This window comes from Peromyscus leucopus, chromosome 19, assembly GCF_004664715.2.
Source record: "Peromyscus leucopus breed LL Stock chromosome 19, UCI_PerLeu_2.1, whole genome shotgun sequence".
In the NCBI taxonomy this organism is placed as follows: Eukaryota; Metazoa; Chordata; class Mammalia; order Rodentia; family Cricetidae; genus Peromyscus; species Peromyscus leucopus.
Genome location: NC_051079.1, coordinates 82,946,680 through 82,971,256, shown reverse-complemented (window position 1 = coordinate 82,971,256; position 24,577 = coordinate 82,946,680). Strand labels below are relative to the sequence as shown.

The window sequence follows — 24,577 nt, the reverse complement described above, 5'->3', positions numbered from 1 at the left end:
CACTACACACATTGAATGTGTCCTGTCACTTAGAGTCATGCTTACCAAACTCCCCACAATTCACATATTGAGGGTGTATCATGTTTGGGAGCTTGAAGTGTGACAGTGTTGATTTGCACATTTCACTGGAACACCTGAGTTCGGAGCATGGTACAACATGGTGTGCAGAGTCCTCCAGAAGTCTTCCAAGTACCCACATGTGGGGCTGGAACTCCTGCTACAGTCACAGTGGCCTTCCACAGTACCTAGGCACAACCCCATCGAATGGCCTAACGGTAAAACGACCCATCACCATTCTGGCCATGGTGATGACCTCAGAACTGTATTTAACCCAGCAAGCAGCAAATGCAGAAACCACCCACCCTTCAGAGGGAAGCATCTAGTCAACACAAAGCTGGTTTCTAAAGTTTATTAAAAATCAAAGAATAGAAAAAACTTTACATAAAAATATGTCAATTTTAGTGTCCACATTGTTGTCCACACACAAAATTGAAACATGATCTTTTTGTCAAACTGTAGCATGTGGCCACAGTGGTAGCCAGGCCAATTCATCTGGTTCACCATTAGGGGGATGGACACATACCTGTGCCTGGGATAGTACTTTAAAACGCACATCTGCGGGTCACTCACACGGCCCCACGGTGGCTCCTTAATGCAGATACAGTCAATATTGCTAATGTGTAATTAGTACAGGCCTATGGACCAGTGTTCATAAATATTCTTTAGCAACAGGTTTCACAATTTAAATAGTTTTAAATATTTTGGATGATTCCAATCCTCATGAGCTGCAGACCCCATGTGCTACTTTACTCTGCTCTGGACTGTCTCCCATAGGCAGTGGCCCTACCACAGCAGCGAGAGGCAGACCCAGACGCAGAATCTGTCCTTGGCTAGGCGTCCATCACATTCAGACATCAACCTACAACCCCCACTGCTGCGTGTCAATCAGAAGTCCCAGCAATCAGCTTCTTGTCTTGACATTCTCCACTAGTGAACCTAAAGACTGACCTACCTGTAGTGTTTCTCAGGGCCAGAGCCCCATTTTAGAAACGGAAGCCAGAGGGCCTACAAGATGCAAGCACTCCCAGGACAACTGTGGTGCTTCAGAGACTCGGGGTTAGGTGATGGATGGATTCTTGTCCAAAAACAGTAACGAAGAAGACAGTGGTTGTTGCGGCAGACTACTTGCATAGTATACCTGTATGCTTCTGACGCCAGGCACCAGCCGCTCCCGGGCCCACGCTGGGCTGTGCTCTCCTGTGATACATTAATAGACTCCCCGCGTGCCCTGAACAGCGGAGGTACTTTTCAGATATTTGCTCTTAACAGAACGAGTGCATACCGCTATGCAGATTCCTCAACGGAATCAAGGAAATTCCTTTCTCCACATTCCTAATCTGGGTGCCATTGTCTGTGATGATACTCACCAGGCCCACGGCTCTAGACCGCATCACTTAACGGACCGAAGCACGTCCACAGTCACAATACTTTACGATTTGTACGATGTGACAACCTCTTCTCCCCTTAGAGGTTTTTACTTCTGGCACTTTAAATGCTGGATTTGCTGTCTAGTTTTTAAAAACCCAAACCAAAATGTCAGAACTTGTGGTCAGAGCAGGACACAGCCCAAGGCCTACAGCAAGGCTGCCAGGTACACACTGGAGGCCTGGGAGCTGAGCGCCTCACAAAACCATCAAGATGACTTGGCCCCTTCCCTGCATCTGACCAAAAGAAAAGACGTAAAAAATAAAGCCCACAAGCCCCTCCTTACGGTGTTCATGTAATGACGTTTAACAGACAACCAGCCAACACGAGGAACCCAACTTAGAAAATGCAAATTGGGAAAGGATCTAAGCGTGTTTAAAAAAAATTCCCTCCTCCCTTAAATATAACTTATGTGAAAATATGAAATTAAATAAAAAATATCTGAGTTATTGCACAAATCATAAGTTTTCAATATTTACATAGAAAAACAGTCCCGAAGTTTCAAACAAGACATGAGGGCAGTAAAACGGCAGCCTGCACACTCCCATGAGACAGACACGTGGCAGGGCCTGACTACTCTGCCTGGGACAGGCGGACACGGCTGCAGAACCCCGCACGAGCACATCCGGCCCCTGCCACTCCTGAGCCGCCCTGGTGGGCACGGACGAAGACTTCTGGGCAGGCAGACGCACATCCACGTGTAGTAAGGCTTCACAGATGAGCACATGGAGCTGCTCTGTAAGATGGATGCGGCCACCACACAAACATGCAGAGTGACCAGTGCTGGGCGGCACTCGGCAGCCCACGGTGGAGGTGCTGGATGCTGGCCTCGGTTCCCTGCGGTGCCCGAGGCCTATGGGCAGTCTGAGGCGGGGGCAGCCAGGAGCCATTATCTGCTGAGGCTCACAGGCAGGCTGTCCCTCGTGTGCGCGTGCTTCCTCCTCCTCCAGCCGGTGCGGTTGTACTGGTGGTGCCCTCGGTTGCCAACAGGGGGCCTCGCGGTCCCGCTGCCCACAGAGCTGTAGCCTCCACCCTGGGTGTGGTTGTGGGAGCCTTTCATGGACAGTTTCATGCCACTGTGCTGCTGGAAAGACAGAAAACAGGCTGGAGTGCAGCACACGACCACAGAGGACAAGAACCTCACAGCCGTGGAGGCGGCGGCGTCCCTGCCGGGACATGCAGCGGGCAGGAGGGAACCCTTCACTCTGACAAGAACGCACTTCACTCGCGTCCTCCACAGACTTCTAACACGTCCTGCTTCTCCAGAGGTACGAGACGGTCCTACAAACCCGGGCCCTGTCTGGACTCCCACACACGAGCCACGCATGCCTGCCCTCTCCGCAGCATCCTTACGGCAGCAGCAAAGCCGTGGGCTGCTCCCAAAGCAACTGCGAAGTGCACCAGAACAACAGGAGCTGCTCGGGAGTCAGGCGAACCCACCAGGCCGGGCCACCCAGGAGGCCAGGACCGCGGGACAGCGCCAGAGAACGCAACTGCGCTGCCCACTGGGCTGGGTGAGCACAGAGCAGCCCCAGAGCGAGGACTGCGGCGAGGACTGCGGCACTGACTGCGGCACTGACTGCAGCACTGACTGCTGCCCGAGCTGCGCCGAATCCCGGACGGCACCCAGCCCTGTGTGGTCACAGCCTTCGGTCTAAAGCCCCGGAGGACGGAGCAGGACCTCAGGGCGTGAAGCACTCCCAGGGCTAATGAGACTTGGCAAGACATGCCAGCATGACACAGTGCCACACACTATGCTTGGCTTTACCTTTTGATTTAAAAAAAAAAAAAAAAAAACTATGTGGTAAGATGAACTTGAGTACACTGAACACCAAGTAAGTCTTCAACTTTGACCCCTGCTCTCCTTTACACTGCAGTACCAGTGAAGACCTGAGGCTGCTACTATTTAAACTGTCAGGCTAGACCATTGAAACACTGCTTACAAAAGAAAAACAAGTATGAGTCTGCACAGACAAAGGCCCCTTTAAAGCTTTCTGGAATTCTCTTCGAGGGTGAGGGGCCCAGGCCCAGCTGGAGCAGCTGCCTTGGCAACAGGAGCCGGCACTCACCTTGTGGTACAGGTGAGGACTAGACAGTGGATTGGGGGACGCCGAGGGGATGGCTGGGGAAGTCACGTGGTGAACAGACTTCAGAGATGTGGTTCCTTCAACACCAGCCTGTCTGCAAGGAACAGGGGCAACTCCGAGGGTCGGCGGGGGGATAGTAAACCTGGTCTGGAAGGAAAGAGAGACAGAGGCCTCCAGAGTGGGAGGAGGGGACCAAGGTCCCCACCAGAGACAATCAGGCTGATCTGGGACACAACTCCATAGCTTAAACAACCGGAGCTCCGTGTGTGCACTAGGGAGGGTCCCGGCTGTGCTGCTGGGGTGAAGTGTGCAAACACCCCCACTGGGGTCATGCGCTTTAGCAGCTCACAGCCGCAGAGCAGGTCTGTGGGTTGATCTCAGCGGGGCCAATGACTCCAGGAACCCCATCTATCTCTATGTTCTGTGCTGCTTTACACTCGCCCCCATTCCAAAGCTGCTTTTTAATTTTTTTTCCCCCTCTTGAGGCAGGGTTTCTCTGTGTAGCTGCGCCTGTCCTGGAACTCACTCTGTAGTCCAGGCTGGCATCAAACTCACAGAGATCCGCCTGCCTCTGCCTCCCACATGCTGGGATTAAAGGCGTGCGCCACCACTGCCCAGCTTACTTTGACTTTCAAGTAAATAATGTATTGAGTGTACACAAATCCAATTGATATATAATTGGTATGTATACACAAAATTGAGTATTTATATTTTATATTGATTTTATATAAGTTTTAGAAAGAATTAAGTTCCCAAACAATGTGTAATTAGCACAGCGTCCAAATCCACGCTAACACATCAATGGTCTGTACACTGAACTGAGGGAAAGAAAGAAAGTATCTACTTCAGCTAGCAATGGGTAATGCTGGGTAATGCCCAGACACTGTGTGCAGGACACTGAGAGAGCACCCCTCAGAGACACTCAGTGCTTAAGAACTGCATCACATTCCAGCAAATCAGAGACTGTCTCACAGAATGACCAGGGTCCATTCTGCAGCCACCAAAACACATCAATTCCTAGGGTCAAAAGTGCCTACAGGAGACTCAATTCACAGTAAACACTGATCTGTTCTCGTGTACTGCTTGGCTCGGAGGCTGTCCCTGGGGAGGATGCTGTACCTGATTGTTCGTTGTCATGATCAATGTTCTAGAAGCAGCAGGCTGAGGTTTGCTGCTGGGCATCGGCAAGGCTGTGGGCAGGCTGGCCATCAGGGTGGTGGGTGCTTGTAGGCTGAACTGACAGACACTGGGTGTGGTGCAGGCTGGCGCGTCTGAGTCCTAGAGTCCAGAACAGAAACAAGAGAGCTGTGAGCACAGTGTACTTCAGGGAGGCAAGCAGGAAAGAAAGGCCATGAGAGCAAACCCAGCTGAGTGACAGGCGGTCCAAGTGTAGCCCGCTTCCTCAGTCCCTTCCAAACTGAGGAAGACTAGGCAACAGGAAATACAGATGAGACACGTGGGCTTCAGCTTAAACAAACAAACACTAAAAAAAGTCCACAGCTTGGCTGAGTGCTATTCTACCTTGGTCAATGGGTCATGTAAGCAACACAGCCTGGGTTTAGCCTGGGGTTAAGGCTTATGCCAAAGAAGGCTGAGCATAGACTGCGCTCGCACACACCCATGAACATCCAGGAAGGGACTGAGATGGAGGAGCACATCCCTGCTAGATAAAAAGGACACCGACACCACCCCCCAGATGAGGGAGACCGTCAAGAGCACAAGCCTACTCACAATATCACTTCCCGAGAGCGAGGACACGGAAGAAGCAGAGGAGCCTGAGGAGAGCAGCTGGGGACTGGACAGGGACAGAGTCAGGCGCTGGCTGTAAGGGGAGCTGGGCTCCCGGCTCTTCATCTGCTCCCCATTGCAAGTGCTGATTCTCTCCTTGATCTTAATCCTGTTGTCTGGGGCAGGAAAGCAAAGCCTGGCTCAGTAATTAGTGCAATGTGCAGGCAGCACAAGGGCCGCTGAGCTCTGAAACGCTGTGTGTGTGACTAACAAACCAAACCTTAAGTCTGAATTAATCTAATTTTAAATATGCATAAACTAGTTATCAGAAAACATTATAATATTTGTCCAACGCTGGGTATATAAATCTTACCTGTAGCTTTTATAAACTATAACATAAAGCAAGTATTTCCAATAGAAATGCAGAATTCTGAAATACAAAGACACACTAGAATTCTAAGATTTGAAACGGGAAAAAACCTATCTCAATTTACATGTTGGAAGGCAAGTGTCTGGGCTGAGTCAAATGCAGCATTAACAGCTACCCTCGCCTGCCCCTTCCCACATGCCTACTGCAGCTTCTATTTCTATTAGGTCAGAGCTTATGGGATGAACGGCCTATCAGAAAAAGGAACCACTTTCTTGGCTTGAGCAACCTACAAGAGGGTAGGAGACGCTTCTGTGCCAAGGGGACAGAGGGCCAGGCCTCGCACTGTGTCAGTCTCTCACCCAGCTCTGGAGACGGGAGGATTCTGCTACCCCACTTTTCTTTGATCCACCTCCGGTAGTCAATCACTTCCTGGGTGACTTTGATGATTCTTCCTAAAGTACTGCAAAGAACAAGGTTGGACACCGACATCAGGGGTCAGGCGTGAGGCTCATTAAGGACAAAAGAAACTGAGCTCAGTGAACTTTACAAAACATCCGTGAGTTCTGACGTGCTTACATTCAAGTGTACCCTGAGATCATGGTAGGACAAAAGGAGGTTCACTATGTAGATGTCCTTAACCAAGATGTGTCTACAAAAGATGATGGCTTCCATCCATTTCTTAGGGGAGCCCAGACTCCATTCACAGCAGTTATGAAGTTCTGATTTTGTTTCCCACTGCACAGGTAGGAGAGACCCCAAGTGCCCATCACAGGGCTAAGGCTGGCCTGCAACACTGTACAGCCAATGGGCATAAAGCCAGTGTCATTCCTAACAGCTTCCTGGGAGAGCCCACCCCGGAACAGACTTCTTTCCTTCCCTTCGCTCCCATCCCCTGCCAGCCGTCTGCTCTCCACCCCCAACATACTACACAGCAGCTAACCTGGGGTCAGAGAGAAACATGTCTGACTGGAGGACAGCGACATCTGAGGGATGAGGGAGAGCGGTGTGCTCAGAGGACTGTTCACATGCTAATCGTGCACACCTGACGGTGGCTTTACAAGTCAGGAATCTGCCCCCAGCACAGAACTCCCTATTAGTAAGTGTTAATAAATACCAACCCACAAGAAATGTTCATGGGCCCTAGACCACGGGCCACCCAAAAGCCATCCTGAATCCCAACAGGCTTTCTTTATCACCAAGGTCCACTCAACTATGGCAATGTGCCCACCAATGTCACAGAAACACATGACTAGAGAAAGTGCAGCTGCCACTCCAGAGAGAAGCCCAGAACCCTGGCACAAGACCCATTACCTTTCAGAATCCCTGTTCGGGTAAGACCTGGCGAGCGGTGACACAGCGTGGCTGAGCACGATATACGCATAGTCAAACACCTGCTTCACCTGCATGGCCCCGTAGGAACTCCGCCCGACATCGTTTCCTGCAACGAAAGGCCACCGTCAGACTGCTTCAGACCTGAACGTCACCTGCCGTTCCCAACTTCTCCGGCAAGGCCCTGGGAATGGGGTCTCATCACTAAATGCCTCCAGCTTCAGCGGCTCACACAACAGGCACGTGAGTGCGCCACTGAGCTGCTGCTGACTGCAGCACCTAGCTCACGGTACAGAAGTGCCGACAGGCTCAGTGTGCATCAGATCCACATGACAGTCTACTACCACAAATGGGATCCTGACAGTTCATGAGCTCTGCTAAGTCCCCAGGGGCAGAAAAAGAAAAAACCCACAAGGAAACCCACCACACCACAAGGAGATCCACGACATCCTGACCACCACCCAGCAGTGTGGACCTGCCATCACAACCACCTCATGGATAATTCCTGACAGTGTCCCAGCATGACGGGGTAGTTCGCCTGGGCACACTATCAGAACTGGTGAAGTATGCTCTTCAAGGAAGAGGGCAGGTGAAGTACCTCACAGAGCAGACCAACGAAGCCTTCACTAGAGCCAAGAGGAACTTTAGCGTTCACTCCGCACAGGCAGAAGGTATGGACTGTTTCGGGGGGACACTGGAATTTCATTTCCTAGATGAAATGTTCAGGTAGCGAACAGCAGTGATGCAGGCACACTGAAACCAACACCTGAAGACAAGGGTGTCTCCAGCTGGATGGTCCAGCAGACACTCGCACAGGGCACTCCCAGGAAGCCACACCCCCCATCTATGCAGTCTGTCACGCCACTTACAGACAGCTGAGTAGAGCTGTCAGTAATTTTCTTTCAGCCGATTTTTACAGAAATCAATCTCACCCTAGAAGCAATGAAACACTATTAAAATGATCATTGCATTTTAGGATAATAAAATAAATAAATAATAAACAGGAATACACACAGGGCAATGTCACAGCGCCCAACAACCACATCCTGTATGCAGTGAGAGGGTCCTGTGCCAGGTGGTATCTGTGCAGCAGTCCTAATGCAGGGTGTGGGTCCATGCCAGGAGCGAAACAATCTTTGCGTAAACGGATGCACAGTATCTGCATTCTAACAGGGTCCTAAAATGAGGAAGTCCCATTGGTCCTACGCAGTAGGGATGCATGAATGGGGTGCAGTGAATGCAAATTGGAGTGCACAGTGAGGACGGTCCTAATGCAGTGCAGTGAGGGAATTGCACAAGTGGGCAGTAGTGAGGTCCTAATGCAGGGGTGTGGGGTGCAGTGAGGACGGTCCTAATGCAGGGGTGTGGGGTGCAGTGAGGACGGTCCTAATGCAGGGTGGGGGTGCAGTGCAGTGCAGTGAGGAGGGTCCTAATGCAGGGGTGTGGGGTGCAGTGAGGATGGATGCATGCAGTGAGGGTCCTAATGCAGGGGTGTGGGGTGCAGTGAGGAGGGTCCCCTAACGCAGAAAGCCTGGGAGGCGCCTGCTCCGCAGACCCCACTGCTCATGCAATCCCATGAGCACAGGACAAAGCACCAGGGACCTGTGGCAGTCACGGCATCCTGTCAGCTGCCCATCCCTGAGTCCCTCACCAGCGCAGGTCTCTCACCCCAGAGACGCTCAACAGGCACGTGCAGAACTGAACAGTAGCATCAGACAAGAACATAATCACACAAGAATCTGCAGCACGGCTTCATCAGACTGACCGAGATCTGAAGGCCAGCTGTCACCACGGTGACACAAGCCATGGGAGTGGGGCTGGGAGAGGTCCAGCCGGCCACCCAGGAAGCACCGTTCCCGGGACACAGGAAGGCACCTGGAGAAACACCCAGCGGAGACGCCGCACTTACTGGCACAAGCTTCTTCCCAGATTGAATGGTTTCGTAAGGATGCAGGGATTAACCTTCCCTAATTCTGGTTCACACAGTGTAAACCCTTTAAAAGGCAGTAAACTAGCTAGACAAGGCAAAGTGTCACCACTGAGGTCTGCGGACTCAAAAACCAGCACTGTGCTCCCAGCCAGAGGAGTAGACTCACCAGGTAACAGGGGGTCCTCAATGCACAGCATCGACGGTCGGTACCCACTGGTCATGGCTTTCATAATCTCTTCTTTGGCGATATAGGCACCTCCTTCTTTTATTCTAATACCAGTTTTCAAGTAATTAAAATTTCTTCCATAAAGTTCAAAAAATTCTACAAGAAGCATTCCGAGGTTTTCGTCAGCTCTCCGGGCGTCAATTCTTGGATGTAACTGTAAAGGCAGCACAGCCACAGACATGGGAGCTCAGGGTACATTCTACGACACTCACCTGGCGGCCTCTCCAGAGTGATACGAGTCCCCACTCAAGAGCCCCAGGCCACCCGTCAGCCACTCAGAGCGCGACTTCCAAACCCAGGCATCGAACTGGCCCCAGGCTGCCCAACAGTAGGCATGTTTTCAGTCTGTGCAACTGCCCCTCACATTACTTCACCGTCCTGACATGCCACCAATAGGTGGCAGGATGACACTGAACAGAACCACACAGCACGTGAACCAGACTGTGAGCGGACTAAGCCTAACTGCACAGATCTCACATGCTGCTTTCATACACACCACTCTCTCTCCAAGGAGCCAAAGGGTCTCCTTCTGAGCCCTGCCCACTGTCCCCTGCCAATTCACAAGTGTGGTGACGTGCAGCCAGCACATAGGAATGAGCGTAAGCAGCCCCCGTCAGTCTCACTGGCCACACTCCAAGCACTCGAGGGTTGTGTATGGCTCAGTCTCCTTAGCCACGCAGAACTCTGTCCTTTGCACAATTCTAGATGGTGACGGTCAAGTCTCACTAACACACTAGTTGGCAGCACAGGGCTGAAGCATGCAGCATGGCTCCCCCGGGAGATCCCTGTGACATCAGAGCTCTGGGTTCCTAGATCTAACCTCTTCCAAAGAGCAGGGCATTCTGCCTGAGTCAAATCGGATGCTCCAGTCAGCCCAGCCCAGGGCCTGGCCGCCTTCCCTCAGGCAGCTGTGAGATGAGCATGATGATACACCAGGTCCAGCCTGAGGCAGCTGGGCTAACACAGGCACAGAAGGTGGAGAGGAAACAGCAATCCCAGCCTGTCTATATGGCCCTGTGAGTTCTGGACCCCAGCAACAAGCACACCAGGAGGCCCTGGAACCCCTCCCAAGGTGACATGCACATCCTAACTGTTCTTACAAGGTAACTGAAATGTGTTACCTCAAATCAGGGGTACTCAGGAAATAAAAACAGCGCCCTTCAGTTCACAGTAATGTCCCACACTTGGTGTGCTATGAGGCTGCACCATTAGATTAGAACAGGGTGGGCTGGGTGGAGCTCACGGCTCAGCACTAAAAGCTTCTCTGCTGTCACATCTCCAGGACACAAGCTTCAGGGCCACAAGTCTGGGAGCCAAAGCTCACACACAGCCCTCTCGAGCTGTAGTTTAACTTGCAGGCTAACAATGTCACTGGAATTGATAAACCCTCACCAAATGCAAAGGAAAATCACTGATATACATGGGGACATATACTTGGGTGGCTGAAATATTTTTATTTAGCAAATTTTTTTTCAAGCAAATGTAAATACAATAGAATTTTAATTAACTTAGGTACGATTTTATACATGTGAAACTGTCAGCAGGGGCAAAAGCTCATACCCATAATCTCAGCACTTAGGAGCCCAAGGCAGAAAAACTGTTCCCAGTCCAAGGGCAGCCTGGACTACCTAGTGAATTCCAGGTCAGTCTGGCCTGTAGAGTGAGAGATCCGTGCAGACAGGCCTCCTGTGCTTCACTCACCAAGGTAAACAAAGACGACACCTAACTCAAGACCACCAATCCCAGAAGGCTTGCCAAGCAAAGTGGCTCACAGACATAATCTCAGCCCCAGGGAAGCTGTCCAAAGGACTGTCGTGGGTCCAAGTCAGCCTGGGCTACACAGTAAGTCCCAGGCCATCCACGACTAGAGCGACTTTATCTCCAAAACCAAATGAGAAAAACATAGAAGGAACTTTCTCCATCTTTTCCCCGTGTTGGTACCCGCCCTTTATTCTGAATGTGTTTGGGGACAAACTGCAGATCAGCACCAATGAAAAAGGCTTTTTATGATTTATATATAAATAAACCAACTAACTCTTGCTCTCTCTCACTCTGAATGCACAATATATGTGTTCTCAACATACAAAAGCTTCCTGGAGCTCAGACGGACATCACCTGACAGAAGTCAGCCACAGAATCAAGCTTCCGGAGCAACACTGACCAAGACACCATGCCTTGAGCCAGCCAGCCAGCCAGCGAAGCAGCAGGAAGGGAGCTGCTCCGCCCATGGTGAGGGTCGCCACATACGTCGAGAACGGTTCAGAGGAGACCCACTCACCTGCAGGAAGCTGATGGCCATTAAGATGAGGCTGTAGGAGCTGATGCCTCCCGTGAAGACTTCGTTCAAATCCCTCTGCAGGAGGAACTGCTTCAACACTAAAATCAAGTACGGCAGTAGCGAGTACTTCTGTAAAGCCAAGCAAACACGTACCGGTCAGCTGATGTGCTTCTACAGGGACTCTAGACAGCAAGCTTCACATGAGAGAAAGAACTACTCATCCATCCTCTTGCCCCCACCTCCAAACAAGAACTGTCTCCAGTTTTAGGCTTAAGGATTCACACTAGCTGAGGGAGTATGAAAAGGCCCTCTCTCCCCCAATAGGGACTCGGTGACACAGGAGGACCCTGCCACAAGAGTCCTGAGCACCCAGAGGGAGTAAGCAGGTGCACTCGAGCTGTGAGCAGAAGGAAAGCAGGGAGGCTAGGACATGGGGAGAGGCTGATCCAGTGTCCTCTGGGGTGCAAATGCTGCAGATCCAACGACAAAGTGGACGACAGACAGGAGACTCCAGGGCTCTGTTCAGGAGGGAGCCGTCTGCCTGACTGCCAACAGCCTGGTCAAAGCTCCAAAAGGCATCAGCTCAAGCACCAAGCCAATTCTCACACGTAGAGGCATTGAGGCCTCCAAAGGGAGCTGACCCACAGAAGGAATGTCCACCTCAACTTGTGAGTGTGGCCCTGAGCCGGGAACAAGGCTGTGCACTAACAGAAAGAACATTTCTCCCAAGCTCTCTAAAATGAGGCTCAATGTTAGTAAGTAGTTACTCCAAGTCAATCAGAAAAACAGCTATGTACTTCCTGATTTCCTCTAAAAACCCCATTAAAGGGTACTCATAATTGCATCGTCTGTTTTACTAACAAGGCCCCACACCAAAGTTTTTAACATTCATGAGAAAAATGAGTACCAAGATCTCCCGCCCCGTCTTTACTGTGGACCTGAGACAGCGTACCTTCATGTAGTTCTTGATGAACTCAGCCGCCCGGACACCAGTCTCCATGTTAAAGCTGATGTCGACTTTGACTTCAGTCTCCTGGTCTGTGAGCTTTATGATTGGCACCTGTGAAGATTTAATTTAAACAGCTGCTTTGACATCCACCTTCTCTCTCCACCAATGGGAATGAGCAGTCCTCAAGAGCAGTACTAAAGAAGGGTTCTGTCAAGAGTCAATCTCAGTGGTCACTAGGGACCCAAATGATGTCCCTCCCCCTCCTCCCTCACAGCAGGATTTCCACTGCACCTGCTCCTACAGGCTGACTCTGAAGTGGGACAGCCAGAAGGGAACAGGAGCCTGAGAAAGAGGACTGGGGGAAACCATATCACACATGCTCAAAGATAAGCCCCATTTCTACTTGGTAGACTTGGGGGCGAGGGGCCAGACACACTGAGAAATAAGCAGTAACACTACCGTACTTATTCTGGAGCAGCTGTTACTAACAGACAGGCTGCACCACACACAACACCTTTGCACCCCAAGATCCGAATCCATGGATATCATGGGAGGATACTCAATAGAGAGCACCCCCTCAGAGGTGGGATGGGCCCATCTTCAAGTGACTGAGGGCAGGGTACACAGTACTCAGTGCCCAACACACTGCGGCAGGGAGGTCAGGAGGACCAAGAGGCTACACCCACCATTCCTCCAAGTTACTGTCTGGACCTTGAGAAGTTCAAGGGCTCAGGGACGTCAGGCCAGAGTGAGTTTACATCTAAATAACAAATCAACAGCACATCCCTCCTGCTTCCTGCACCGTCAAAGGGCCTCGTTTTCATCAACTGCACAGACATGAGGGGCCACTAAGAGGAGAGGCCGAGTGTCTGAGAGAGCTGGATCTCTCCCTGGATGAGAGATCAAAGAGAGAGTAGACATGGCAAAGATGACGGACCATGGCAAGGACCCGGCTACAGGAAGGTGCCACTTCTGCCCAGGTGTTTAATGGAGCCCAGTCCATCTCCTTGCTATTCATTGTGGGTGGTTCCTCAGGTGTTGAATGTGAAAGGGGACAGTGCCTGCCTGTCAGCTGAAGGACTGAGTGCAGCATGGCGCTCAGCAGCTTAGGAGGGGCCAGGGTCTTGACTGAGCAGAGCCCGGTACACAAAAGGCAGGGTGGGGAGCCATGCCTGGAGGGACTGCTGCTGGAAAGGTACGGGTACTCTGTGAAGATGCCCACTCCTCGACGGGCATGCTTACCATCTAAACAGGCCAAAATGCAGAGCAGGCAGGCACCAGAGAGAAGGTCACAGAAGGGGAAGGAAGCCCACACTTCCCCCATGCAGACCCTGCAGAGGAGGTGACACTCCAAGTCCAAGCTGGAACAGCAGCCCACGGGGGCAGAGCTGGCAACTGGTGCACACCAGGGCCAGGGACCGAGTCACTGTAACAAACCCCACAGGACACCTTCCAGCCTGAGATGGGCCTTTCCTATGCACAGGGAACTCTGGGTGCTCCCCTTCCAATGTAAGCTAGCATGCTTCTTTCCCATATAAAAAGCACACAGTCACACCGCCCCCAACGCTGCACTCCTGGTCAACAGCACAAGGGACACAGGATTCTCCCTAGCTATCTTCCTCTTCCTCCTACTCCCTGGATGGACATGGACACAATTCTGTCTCTTAGGGCCAAGTATGAAGATCTCACAAATATCAAGAAGTCCAACTATCACCAAACAGCTCCTCAGCTGGCTAAGCATGAAGATGGTCACTTGTTTGCATGTTTATACCACCAGAGGACAATCTTCAAAATGTAGGCAGTAACCACTGTCAGGAAGATCAGAGGACACTGTGGAGAGGGACTCCTACTCAGGTGAGCTGTCAGGCCCCATACTCACGGTAGCTTTGTCAAGGACTTTGATGGAGCACGGCTCAGCCACGTTGTGCTTCCGAAGGGCTTGTTCCAACAGCTGTAATGGAGGACGCTCCCACTTCCCAAAGACAACCAGGTCTATGTCACTGGTGAGAAGAGAAACACACCTTAGTCACAACACACTTCACCAGGAGGTGACTTCCCACGTGGGAGGCCAGCTTCCCAGCATGCTGCCTCTGTACCAAAAGGTAATAGCAGAATCCCATCAAGCACCTAAGTGTTGGGCACTGAATGCAGCTCTTGAGCCATGTAACTACGCAAAGCAAGCGTGAAAAGGTCCTCAAAGCCCCCGGAATCAAAGGGGTGAAATGAATACATGACTTTCCAGACAGCTAGGCTACTGTTGTTACTGGTGCTCGCCTGAAGGCCCAGGGATCCCTGAGGACTCTGAATCTGCTCGGCTTCTAGAGTCCGTTAGTTCTGACATCATAGCCACTTTAGCCTCCAAATGCTAAGTAGCTTGTACAACAAAAACCACCTACACATCATGCACATGAAAATACAAACCCAGAAGACAATTTTAGGATGTAAATCTGACACTTCTTCCACATAAAGATCTTCATGAAATACTGTTCAAGCAGAATTGTGCTCAACTATTCATTAAAGCTTTCTATTCACTACTGCAACCACATCCCCATGCCCCAGTGCTTGTTCTAAAACCAATGTTCATCCCGTCTCCAAAGACCCCCACTGAAATGTGGCTGCCAACAAACATCACCAATGCCTTTCTGAGGTGAGCAGATTCTGGGGGCGCTGTCTTAGTGACCAAGTTAGAGGATCAAGAGCACTGACACATAGGTGGGTTAGTTACACAAAGGAAGCGTTTGATCCAGCTGTGGCCTCTGGATCTTGGACTTTTCAGTCCCTAGAACTGAGAGCCAAATAAGCTTCTATGGTTTACAATTCAGCCGGCCTGGGGCACTGTGTTACAGTAGCAGAGACTAAGGCAGAGTTTACACTGCAGCCAGCCTGGGGCACTGGGTTACAGTAGCAGAGACTAAGGCAGTTCCCATTCATCTTCTGTCTCTAATGTTCAACATTCCTGTTCCATAAGAAATTAAAAGCAAGACAAAAAGTGCCAAGCAAGCAATTTGGTGCCTTAATACTAACCTAAGTTCCCCTTTCTGCCTATCGTCCCACAATCCTTCCCGTTTGCCGGCTATTCATGCCTCGGATGCACACACACACCATCTACTCCATAAGTAAACACTAAAGCACACAATCATCTGAGTGGCACTCACCTTGTTGGAAGATAGAGACCTGTACTAAAGCTGCCAAATATCTGCACCTGAAAGAAAATGCCCCACAGGTCAGGTCAGCAGACTCCCATTATGCCTTGCAAAACATGAGTAAACAACAAAACCAGTTTGGAAGTTAGGGGAGGAAGCAGGTGAAATGCTACAACAAACTAGAAAATTCCTTGTATGTTTACATCAAAATGCAGGCCAGGCTATTAGCTACCTGGTCACAGTTGGCATACTGCAGAGTACCTGCATAAGAACTGCAAATACCCAAGTACCTCATTTCCACAGACACTTACTCATCCGTGTGAAAGTGAGGTCCTATGAAACACTGCAATTTTCTCTCTCTCTATGTAGCTCTGGCTATCCTGGAACTTACTATGTAGACCAGGCTAGCCTTGAACTCACAGCCTCTGCCTCCTGAGTGCTGGGACTAAAGGCATGCAGCACCACCGTGCTCCACTTGTATTTGCAATTTCTAATGGAACAAACACGTTGCATGCTATGAAGTGCAGGACTGAAGTGGGGGTGGGGCAGGAGTGAGCTTTCTAACCTTCAGGAGAACTGAAAACAAGAAGGAGAGAGAAGGGAAAGGGGGAGGCGGGAGGAAGAATAAATGAATATCAGAGTGTCAACATGAATGAATCCTCCAGCAGCACTGGTGAGCTGACCACTGAACCACTCCAGAGTTGGAGTCAGCCAAGCAGAGTGGAGAGCGCTTCTGTAAGCAGCTCCCAGGTGACGCTGCCCAGGACTGTGCCTGGAGGGCCACTCCACCCACGGGGTGTGGGCACAGCTGACAAAACAATCACAGGGCATTCACACTGACGGGGTGGTGAGGTGCCAGGACAGGTACCCACCTCAGCTGTCGGCCAGAGGTCTTTCACCACAGTTTCGATCCGTTTCACCACCTCCCTTCTCATGGCTGCCTCTTCAGGACAAGGGGACATGAAGTTATAAAAGTCAATTATTTCTTCATGAAGCCTGGGGGATAAAAGAGAAAAACAAGAGTTACAATTAAGCAGAATCCTACCTTTTTCTATAGATGAAAATATATTTGGAGCCACTCAGAAGCCAGCTTCTGGGACTGGAGTGATGTGGTTAAGAGCACTGGCTGCTCTTCCGGAGGACCCCAGGTTCGATTCCTAGCACCAGCAGGGTGGCTCACAACTCTTTGTAATTCTAGTTCTAGAGGACCTGTCGTCCTCTTCTGGTCTCCAAAGGCGCTGTACATACATGGTAGACAGACACACAGCAAACAGCCGTACACATGAAATAAAAATTACACTTAGAAAAGGTCCAGCTTATTTAGTTTTTATTACTATTTATTTTATGTGTCTGGGAGTTTTCCTTGCAAGCATGTCTGTGCACCTCTTGTACACATGGTACTCTCAGAGGCCCTAAGAGGGCATCAGAGCTCCTGGAACTAGAGTTACAGACAGCAGAGAGTTGCCATGTGGGCACTGAGAACCAAGTCCAGGTGCTCTGGAGGAACAGCCAATGCTCTTTACTACTGAGGCATCTTTCTAGCCCCGAGTGTCTTTTCTATGAAAATACACAATAAATGAAAACTGCAGTACACGAAATCTCGCAGTATGGCTTAGCTGCACAGGTGAACCCTTGTCAATTCCAAGCATTAGTGCATTTCTGACCAGCCTTTAAGGAAACATTCTCAACAGTGTCCGTGTGAGAGCTGCACTCACAGCAAGGACGTTTTCTGATAACCACTGTGCAGTGCAGCAGCCAGCCAAAGGTGCAGGCCCCATCAAGGCCTCCTCAATCACACAGGTCCCTCCACTGGGTGCCTCATGACAGGTAATACACAAGCCTGAGACGGGAAAGATACATGAACAGCCCAGGTCTCAGCAGCTCAGGATGAGAACAGCAGAGTTCACAGTCCGAGAGCAGGGTTCAGAAATAGGCCAACACAGAGACAGAGACGATAATTAAATAACTGGTCCAAACCACAGCAGAACACTGAGGCCAGCTCACTAGTCTCATGCATAGCTCACAGACTGGCCACACCACACATCTTGTAGACAGAGAGGTCCGATGGCCAAATGTGACTCCAGTCTTCACTAGCAAAGCAGTACACACAGCCAACCTTCTTTGAAGCTACGTCTGAAACACCAACAGTATCAAGCAGTTGCTTTCCTGCTCCCCAGGCCTCAGGGGAAGTCACCAGGAGGATACCTGGGAGGTGACAAGTCCTCTGGTCCACAGCCAACACCCACCAGTAAAACACAGTGTGTGCTCAGACGCCTCATCACTCACTCAGGGCCGAGAGAGCGCGGCCCTCCAAGTAAATAAGGCTTAGCCTCCCCAGGTGCCCATCAGAACACAGGGCTCTTCCAGCGCTATGGGCCTATCAGCGAGGCAGGACAGGCACTCGTCTATCTGAAATCATGAGAAATGCAATGGAAACGTTACCACTGTTCTGGGAAAAATTCAGTCAAGAACATGGGCTTTGTGTTCTCAGAACAGAATACTGCTGCTGCTAGACTGCCTTGGTGCCCTGAGATGAGGGTGTGGTGGTCTGAAGAGAAATGGCCCCCATAGTCTCATGTGTTTGGATACTTGGTCCATAGGGAGCCGTGCTATTAGGAGGTGTGACCTTGTTGGAGGAAGTGTGTCACTAGGGGGTGGGCTTTCAGGCCTCAAGAGTTCAAGCCAGTTGACCTCTAGCTGCCTGAAGATACAGATGTAGAAACTCTCAGCTCCTTCTCCAGCACCATGTCTGTCTGCAGACTGACATGATTCCTGCCATGACAATAATAGACTAAACCTCTGAAACTGTAAGCTAACCCCAAATAAATGTTTTCCTTCATAAGAGTTGTCATGGTCATGGTGCCTCTGCACAGCAAGAGAAACCCTAACTAAGACAAGGGGTGAGACAAAGAGCCAAGCCTCCTGTTGGCCTTTCCTGGAAGCAAGCAGGGTCACCAAGGCACCACAAAACTGAGTCAGTGAGGACAGGATGTCTGATGATTGATGACAGCTGTTAACAGACATGGGCAATCAGAGCATCACTGTCATGTCTGGGCAGACCTCAAGAGCCTGTGGCTGCCTCACGTTCCAGCTCTCATGGGCCACAGAGGTGGCATCCCATAGCTAGTGGGAGCTGATGCTAATCCTGCTGTGGTCAGCACTGCCCCAGTGAGAAAAGCCACCGCTGTGCATGGAGGCAGCTGCCAGCTAAGGGACAGGTTTCCAGTGGTCTAGAAGCCTGGAGGGATCCCTGCTTCCACTCCTCTTGGGGCCTCCACCAGGTGCGGAGAAGGAAGAACACAAAGGGATATGCTGGAGGCCTGCGTGTTCACTCTGTCAGAACCTTGTCTTCATACTCTAGGGCCTGCCACTCACCAACCGCCAGGCTGCATGCCCTGGGAAAGCAGCCCAGCTGTGCTCAGCCTTTATCAGCAGCCTCTGGGGAAATGCTTGCCACCACCTTGTAGTGCTGGATTCCCAGAGCATCCTGAGTTTTGTACTCCATTTGCTCGATCTATAGTGTAGAAACGGAACATCGTAACCAAGGGGACCATGCTTGTCTCTGAGATACTGAAGATAGCTTTTGGCCCACAGGCCAGGCCTAGCTCCAATTCCATGGGGACAGGGACTGCACTGAGTACTGCAGTGCCTGAACTAGGGACTCTGTGATTATTCTGAGGATGAAGATGGCCAGACCAGGGGCTTCTTGGTGAGCTTTAGTTTTCACCATGAGAATACTAGAGAGCTGACTTTTCTAGTATATTTTTCTACTGAAAATTAAAGTTCATAGAAAAACAAGGTAGTTTTCCTCTATAATCACTTTCCTGGAAGTCCAAATCCATTCAAGGGGTAATGGCAGACTGAGTGTGGTGACCCACATCTATAATCCCAGCACTTGGAGATAGAGGCATGAGAACAGAGAGCTGACAGTGGCCTGGACTACATGAGACCATCTTAGAACACCAGAGGGAAACAGATTTTCTCACGTCTCTTCTGTGCGTTCCATCAGTTTCTACCCTTAACACCCAGATCAGGGGCATGGAGCCTGGATCACTGGGCTATTTTTAAGAAGAAAAGACCACAGCTACAAAGCCAAACCAAATCACTGCATAGCAAATCCAGCTACCAAGGAAAGCAGTGGCCATCCTGGGAGGGGGATGGTTTCCACTGTGGAAGTGCTGCACCCAGTCTATGCAAAAACCCAAGGCAGGCGAAGCCAGAACCTGGGCTCCTGGTCCCTACCCTTCCTCCTGCTCCTGCCTGGGCAGAGCTGGCTCCTCTACTCCCCACCCCACCAGCACAACTTCGAAGCTGCCCAGAGTGCTGCCCTTCCTTCTTCTCAACCCTGGGCCAGCAGCTGCACGGCCTCCAGTAAAGAACATGAAGAAATGAGCAGCAGAGCGGAGTCACAGCCTGCAGCAGGGATGGCTCAGACACAACAGCCACAGAAGAGTGGGCAACGAGTGACAGCGGTGTCTGTACCGAAGGAAACGGAGCTGGAGCTGAAGCTATGGTTCAGAGGCTAAGAGCATCTGTTTGTTTGTTTTTATAATTATTAAGAAATTTTTTATTCATTTTACATACCAACCACAGATCCCCCTTCTCTTCCCTGCTCCCTCTCCCCCGCCCCAACAACCCCCCATTTCCACCTCCTCCAAGGCAAGGCCTCCCGTGGGGATTTAGCAAAGCCTGGTAGATTCAGTTAAGGCAGGTCCAAGCCCCTCCCCCTGCATCAAGGCTGTGCAAGGTGTCCCATGATAGGTAGTGGGCTCCAAAAGTCAACTCATGTACCAGGGATCGATCCTGATCCTACTGCCAGGGGGCCCCTTAAGCACACTAAACTACACAACTGTCTCACTTATGCAGAGGGCCTAGTCCAGTCCCAAGGAGGTTCCACAGCTGTTGGTCTAAAGTTCATGAGTTCCGACTAGCTTGGTTTGGTTGTCTCTGTACGTTTTCCCATCATGATCTTGATGCCCCTTGCTCATAGAATCCTTCTTCCAATTCTCTTCGACTGCATAGGCAAATGGATGGAACTAGAAAATATCCTGAGTGAGGTAACCCAGACTCAGAAAGACAAACATGAGCCTTCATCCAGTAACAGATGGAAGCAGATGCAGAGATCCACAGCCAAGCACCAGGCTGAGCTCCACAAGTCCAGTTGAAGAGAGGGAAGAGGGATTCTATGAACAAGGAGCATCAAGATCATGATGGGGAAACCTACAGAGACAACCGAGCTAAAAGCATCTGTTGCTCTTGTAGAGGATTCAGGTTCTGTCCCCAGCACCATATGGAGGCTCCTAACCATTTGGACACCAGGTCCAGGAAACCCAATGCCTTCTTCTGGACCCAGGTGGTGCAAAGACATACATGCAGGTGAAACACTCATGTACATAACACAAAAAGTGAATCAGAGAGAGTGTGTGTGCAAGTGAGAAAGAGCACACACAGAAAAAATGGGTGACCCTCCTTGGATGTGGCCACAGCATTTAACAGATCCAACTGTGAGCAGCTGGCATCACAGCGTCTCAACTTGCCCAGACACAGCTCCTGCGCCCCAAGGTAGACAGCTCTCCAACTGTTAACACTTGCCTCCTTTACCTAGAGCCCATCATTCATCTTATCAGCTCACGATTCTATTGTTACACGCTGACCGGGCCTGTACTTGACTCAAGTACTGCTTTCCCTTCCCAGTCTTTTCCAGTACAAATCACTGAAAACGGTCCGCTACTGTCAATGATTCTCTCTCTTCCTCCAACTTTGTCTTCAGAAGCTTTTGTTTGGGGGTTTACTGTTGTTGGTTTCAGACATGGTCTTACTGCACAGCTCTCGTTGACCTGAAACTTGCTATGTCGGCCAGGCTGGCCTCAAACTCACACAGATCCACTGCTTTTGTCCACAGTACTGGCATTAACGGTGTACAAAACCACCATGCCCTGCCTCAAAAAACTGTACAATCAGTAGTTTCTGAGAGACCAGAACCTTTTGCTTCAGGCACCCTTTTTTGCCAGAAAACAGCACCTTGGTACAATTATGTGAAATTAACTGATACAATTCACACACACACACACACACACACACACACACCCATGAAGCTGACGATTGAAGCTAACTACAGTAGGTAATACCGACTAGTGTATACAGAGCAGCCAGGACAGGAGGATCCTGCAGCTTGCTTTGACACAAGGGCACTGAGCTGCAGTTACCTCTTTACCAGAAGCAACAGGCTGCTAAGCAAATGACAAGTCCAAGTATCCATGAGAGAATCAAAGAACTGCTTCTCCTATTCTGAGGGCAGATAATCTTCCTTAAAGCATCATTAACTAGCATAGTTAATGAACTAATTATAAATCACTCATTTAATTACGGCACAAGGCAACTATCTGAACAAATTAGACAAGTTTGAATCAGAAACAAATTAGGAAACCTTGAACCAGACTATCAAACACTTTTTTTTAACTGCAGGCTCAAAACAAGTGGAAGGAAGCAGCCTAGTGCTGGCCTGGTGTCTGGGGCTCCCACTGGCTGCTCTCTGCGCAGCTGCAGGAGCCTTGCTGGTCCCCATCTTTACGTAGGCTGCTGAGTGGAATGGGGAGGCACAGCTATACTGCAGAGGTGAGGGAGGGCTTGGCCTCAGGAAGCTAAGGAAAGAAGAAAGTTCTCTCTAGCGGCAGCTACTCCCTGGGGGCACCAAGGGAGGTTAGGATTAAAGTGTTGCTGTGATAAAACACTGACCCGAAGCAAAGTGGCTGCACTTCCAGGTCACAGTCCATCATTAAGTGACCTGCACTTCCAGGTCACAGCCTATCACTGAGGGACATCACAGCAGGAATTCAGCAGCCCGAGGGAATGGTGCGTGCTGTTCACTCAGGCTCACACTTAGCTAGAATTCTCATATAGCCCAGGACCACCTGCCCAGGGAATGGCACTGTCCACACCCCTCCTACATAATTAACAAGGAGACCATCTTCCAGCCAGATGCCCACAGGCTAATCAGATCTAGGCAACTTCTCAACTGAGGCTCCCATATCAGGAGACTAATTACAACAGGTTAATACCAACTAGTATACACAAGAGATGGAAAGGGAGCACTCTGCAGCTTGGTGATTAACCTTGTCAGTCTGGACTTTGAACAGACAGAAGTCCAAAAACCTTCCAGAGCCCAAGGGGTTATGAGAGGTGCCCATATGCACCCTCAGTGATCCAAGACTGCCACCCAGGCAGAGCATACCCAAGGACACTGCAAAAGTCCTGGAGCCACTGAGCAGGCTACGTTCTTCCTCATAAGGCAGAGCTTAGCTCCAACAGCAGTTACACCATGGAGAAAGGGTTTCACTAGGGACTCTCCAGTGCTGGCAGAGCCGCCATGGCTACAGCCGTTCTACAGAGGGAAGTCGGGTGAGCCCTGGACCAGATGAAACCAGCCCCAGCACTGAGCCACTGAGCTCGCTGAAATGCAGGAGTGGGACTGGCACTCAGCATGATGACGGGGCCACTGCACAAAATGTGAGGGACACTTCATGCCATGGGCTACTGCAGCAGACAAAGGAACAGGAATCCACCTTGCTTAGAAATACCACCTAAGGGCAAGCCTTCCACACAAAGGGATACAGTGCGTGATTCCCAATGGTTTAGGAAGCAAACAACACACAACTAACTATGAGGGTAAGAACCGCTTACCCAGAACTAGACTGTAACAAGCAAGTACGGAAAGATACATTTGTTACAAGAGTAAGCCACCATAAAATAGAGACACACACTGGTCAGCAGCGGGGAGGGAATGAGGGCAGCTTCTTTCTGTGAGCCTTTAAATCTTCTTCAGTAAGTTCTTGCTTTTATAACCTGATCCCCAAACCCTAACACACTCTAGCTTTAGCACACCGAAGTCAAGCAGAAGGCAGCCTGAGGCCTGCATCTCCGCCGGCACCTCACCTCTCAGAGCCTCTACCGTAAAGCTAGCCCGGTGTAGGTCCCTCTGGCTTGGCAGACACATTCTGCAGGTCCTTTGGATTGGGTTCCTCTCAGGTCACTACTATAGGAAGTCACTCCAGGTGGTGCTCAGCCCACTTGCAAAGCCAGGGCCCCTAAAAACCTATCCCACAATTCCATGCACTGAATAGGGAGCTGGGTAGGAGTAAGCACTGAATCAGACCCCACCCCAACAGCCCAGCTGCCCAGCTTCCTTACAGGTGCAAGACCGGAAACTGTGCAGACTAGCTCTACAGCTGCCTGCAGACTTGGGCTGTACGTGAGGTGCTCAGGCCTCTCCTGGGTGACACTGGTCACTGAGGAGACTCTTGCATCACTGTCATCCACCATGCACACGCCCCACTGCAGTCATGCCCCTGGCCGAGACACAAGATGACAGAAAGAACCTCATAAGAAACAGGGACTCCTTCAGAATGGAAATGTATCAAAAATGTAGAAAGCAAGGGCAGGAATTAAGAGAGGAAAGGAAAACAACCCAAGAGGCCCAGAGGTTTCTGCCAGTGCTTAGTACAGAAGCAGAAGTAACCTGCGTGCTCCAGTCATTTACTGAGGACCTACTGTGCGGCAGGTACTGGAGACCAGTGAGCGAGACAGGACAAAAGGAGGCCCTCGCTCTCACTCTGCTCTCCTGGAAGGGGCTTCCTCGTGGAGGGCAAACAAATAAACAACCAGAGCTATGAAGAAACACAAACTGATGATGCGTGGCTCAGGCTCAGGAGGAGTTGCCAGGGACCACCTTCCAAGGGCTGGTGCTGATGTTGGGGCTGGAAGGGAAAACAGCAGCCAGACAGGAACAGCAGCCCCAGGCAAGGAAACCCTGGGGAGGAGCATTCCTGCGCTGCAGACTGAGTGCTGGAGCCCAGGAGCATCTCTGTCCCCTGGGGCTGACTGCAAACAAGAGGCCTCCAGGCCTTCTAGGAAGCCCAGGGATAAGCCAAGAGCACTGAGCCCTGGAAAGCTGAAACAACTCAAAGTAGAATCCCGGTCCCAACAAGACAGCTCCCCAGCTCAGTCTGCACCTCAGCTGCCAGTATCTGGTGATCCTCGTGGCACAGGCAGACTT

At 50.7% G+C, this 24,577-nt stretch overlaps 1 protein-coding gene across 2 annotated transcripts in view; it reads right to left on the bottom strand.

Annotated features, from left to right (window-relative positions):
* Nucleotides 1-395: 395 nt before the first annotated feature.
* The window catches only part of Tent4a (terminal nucleotidyltransferase 4A), a 35,028-nt gene continuing 10,846 nt past the window's right edge, over nt 396-24,577 (bottom strand). The window contains exons 3-14 of one of the 2 annotated variants that reach the window (XM_028873683.1): nt 16,398-16,521; nt 15,538-15,584; nt 14,262-14,382; nt 12,386-12,493; nt 11,434-11,562; nt 9,096-9,309; nt 6,982-7,108; nt 6,030-6,130; nt 5,304-5,476; nt 4,692-4,850; nt 3,555-3,719; nt 396-2,569 (exon numbers count right to left, since the gene is read on the bottom strand). In XM_028873683.1, the coding sequence (XP_028729516.1) occupies nt 2,375-2,569; nt 3,555-3,719; nt 4,692-4,850; nt 5,304-5,476; nt 6,030-6,130; nt 6,982-7,108; nt 9,096-9,309; nt 11,434-11,562; nt 12,386-12,493; nt 14,262-14,382; nt 15,538-15,584; nt 16,398-16,521 (1,663 nt within the window). In that variant the 3' untranslated portion in view covers nt 396-2,374. The remainder of the gene's footprint in view (nt 2,570-3,554; nt 3,720-4,691; nt 4,851-5,303; nt 5,477-6,029; nt 6,131-6,981; nt 7,109-9,095; nt 9,310-11,433; nt 11,563-12,385; nt 12,494-14,261; nt 14,383-15,537; nt 15,585-16,397; nt 16,522-24,577) is intronic. The other variant, XM_028873684.1, reaches the window with a different exon arrangement.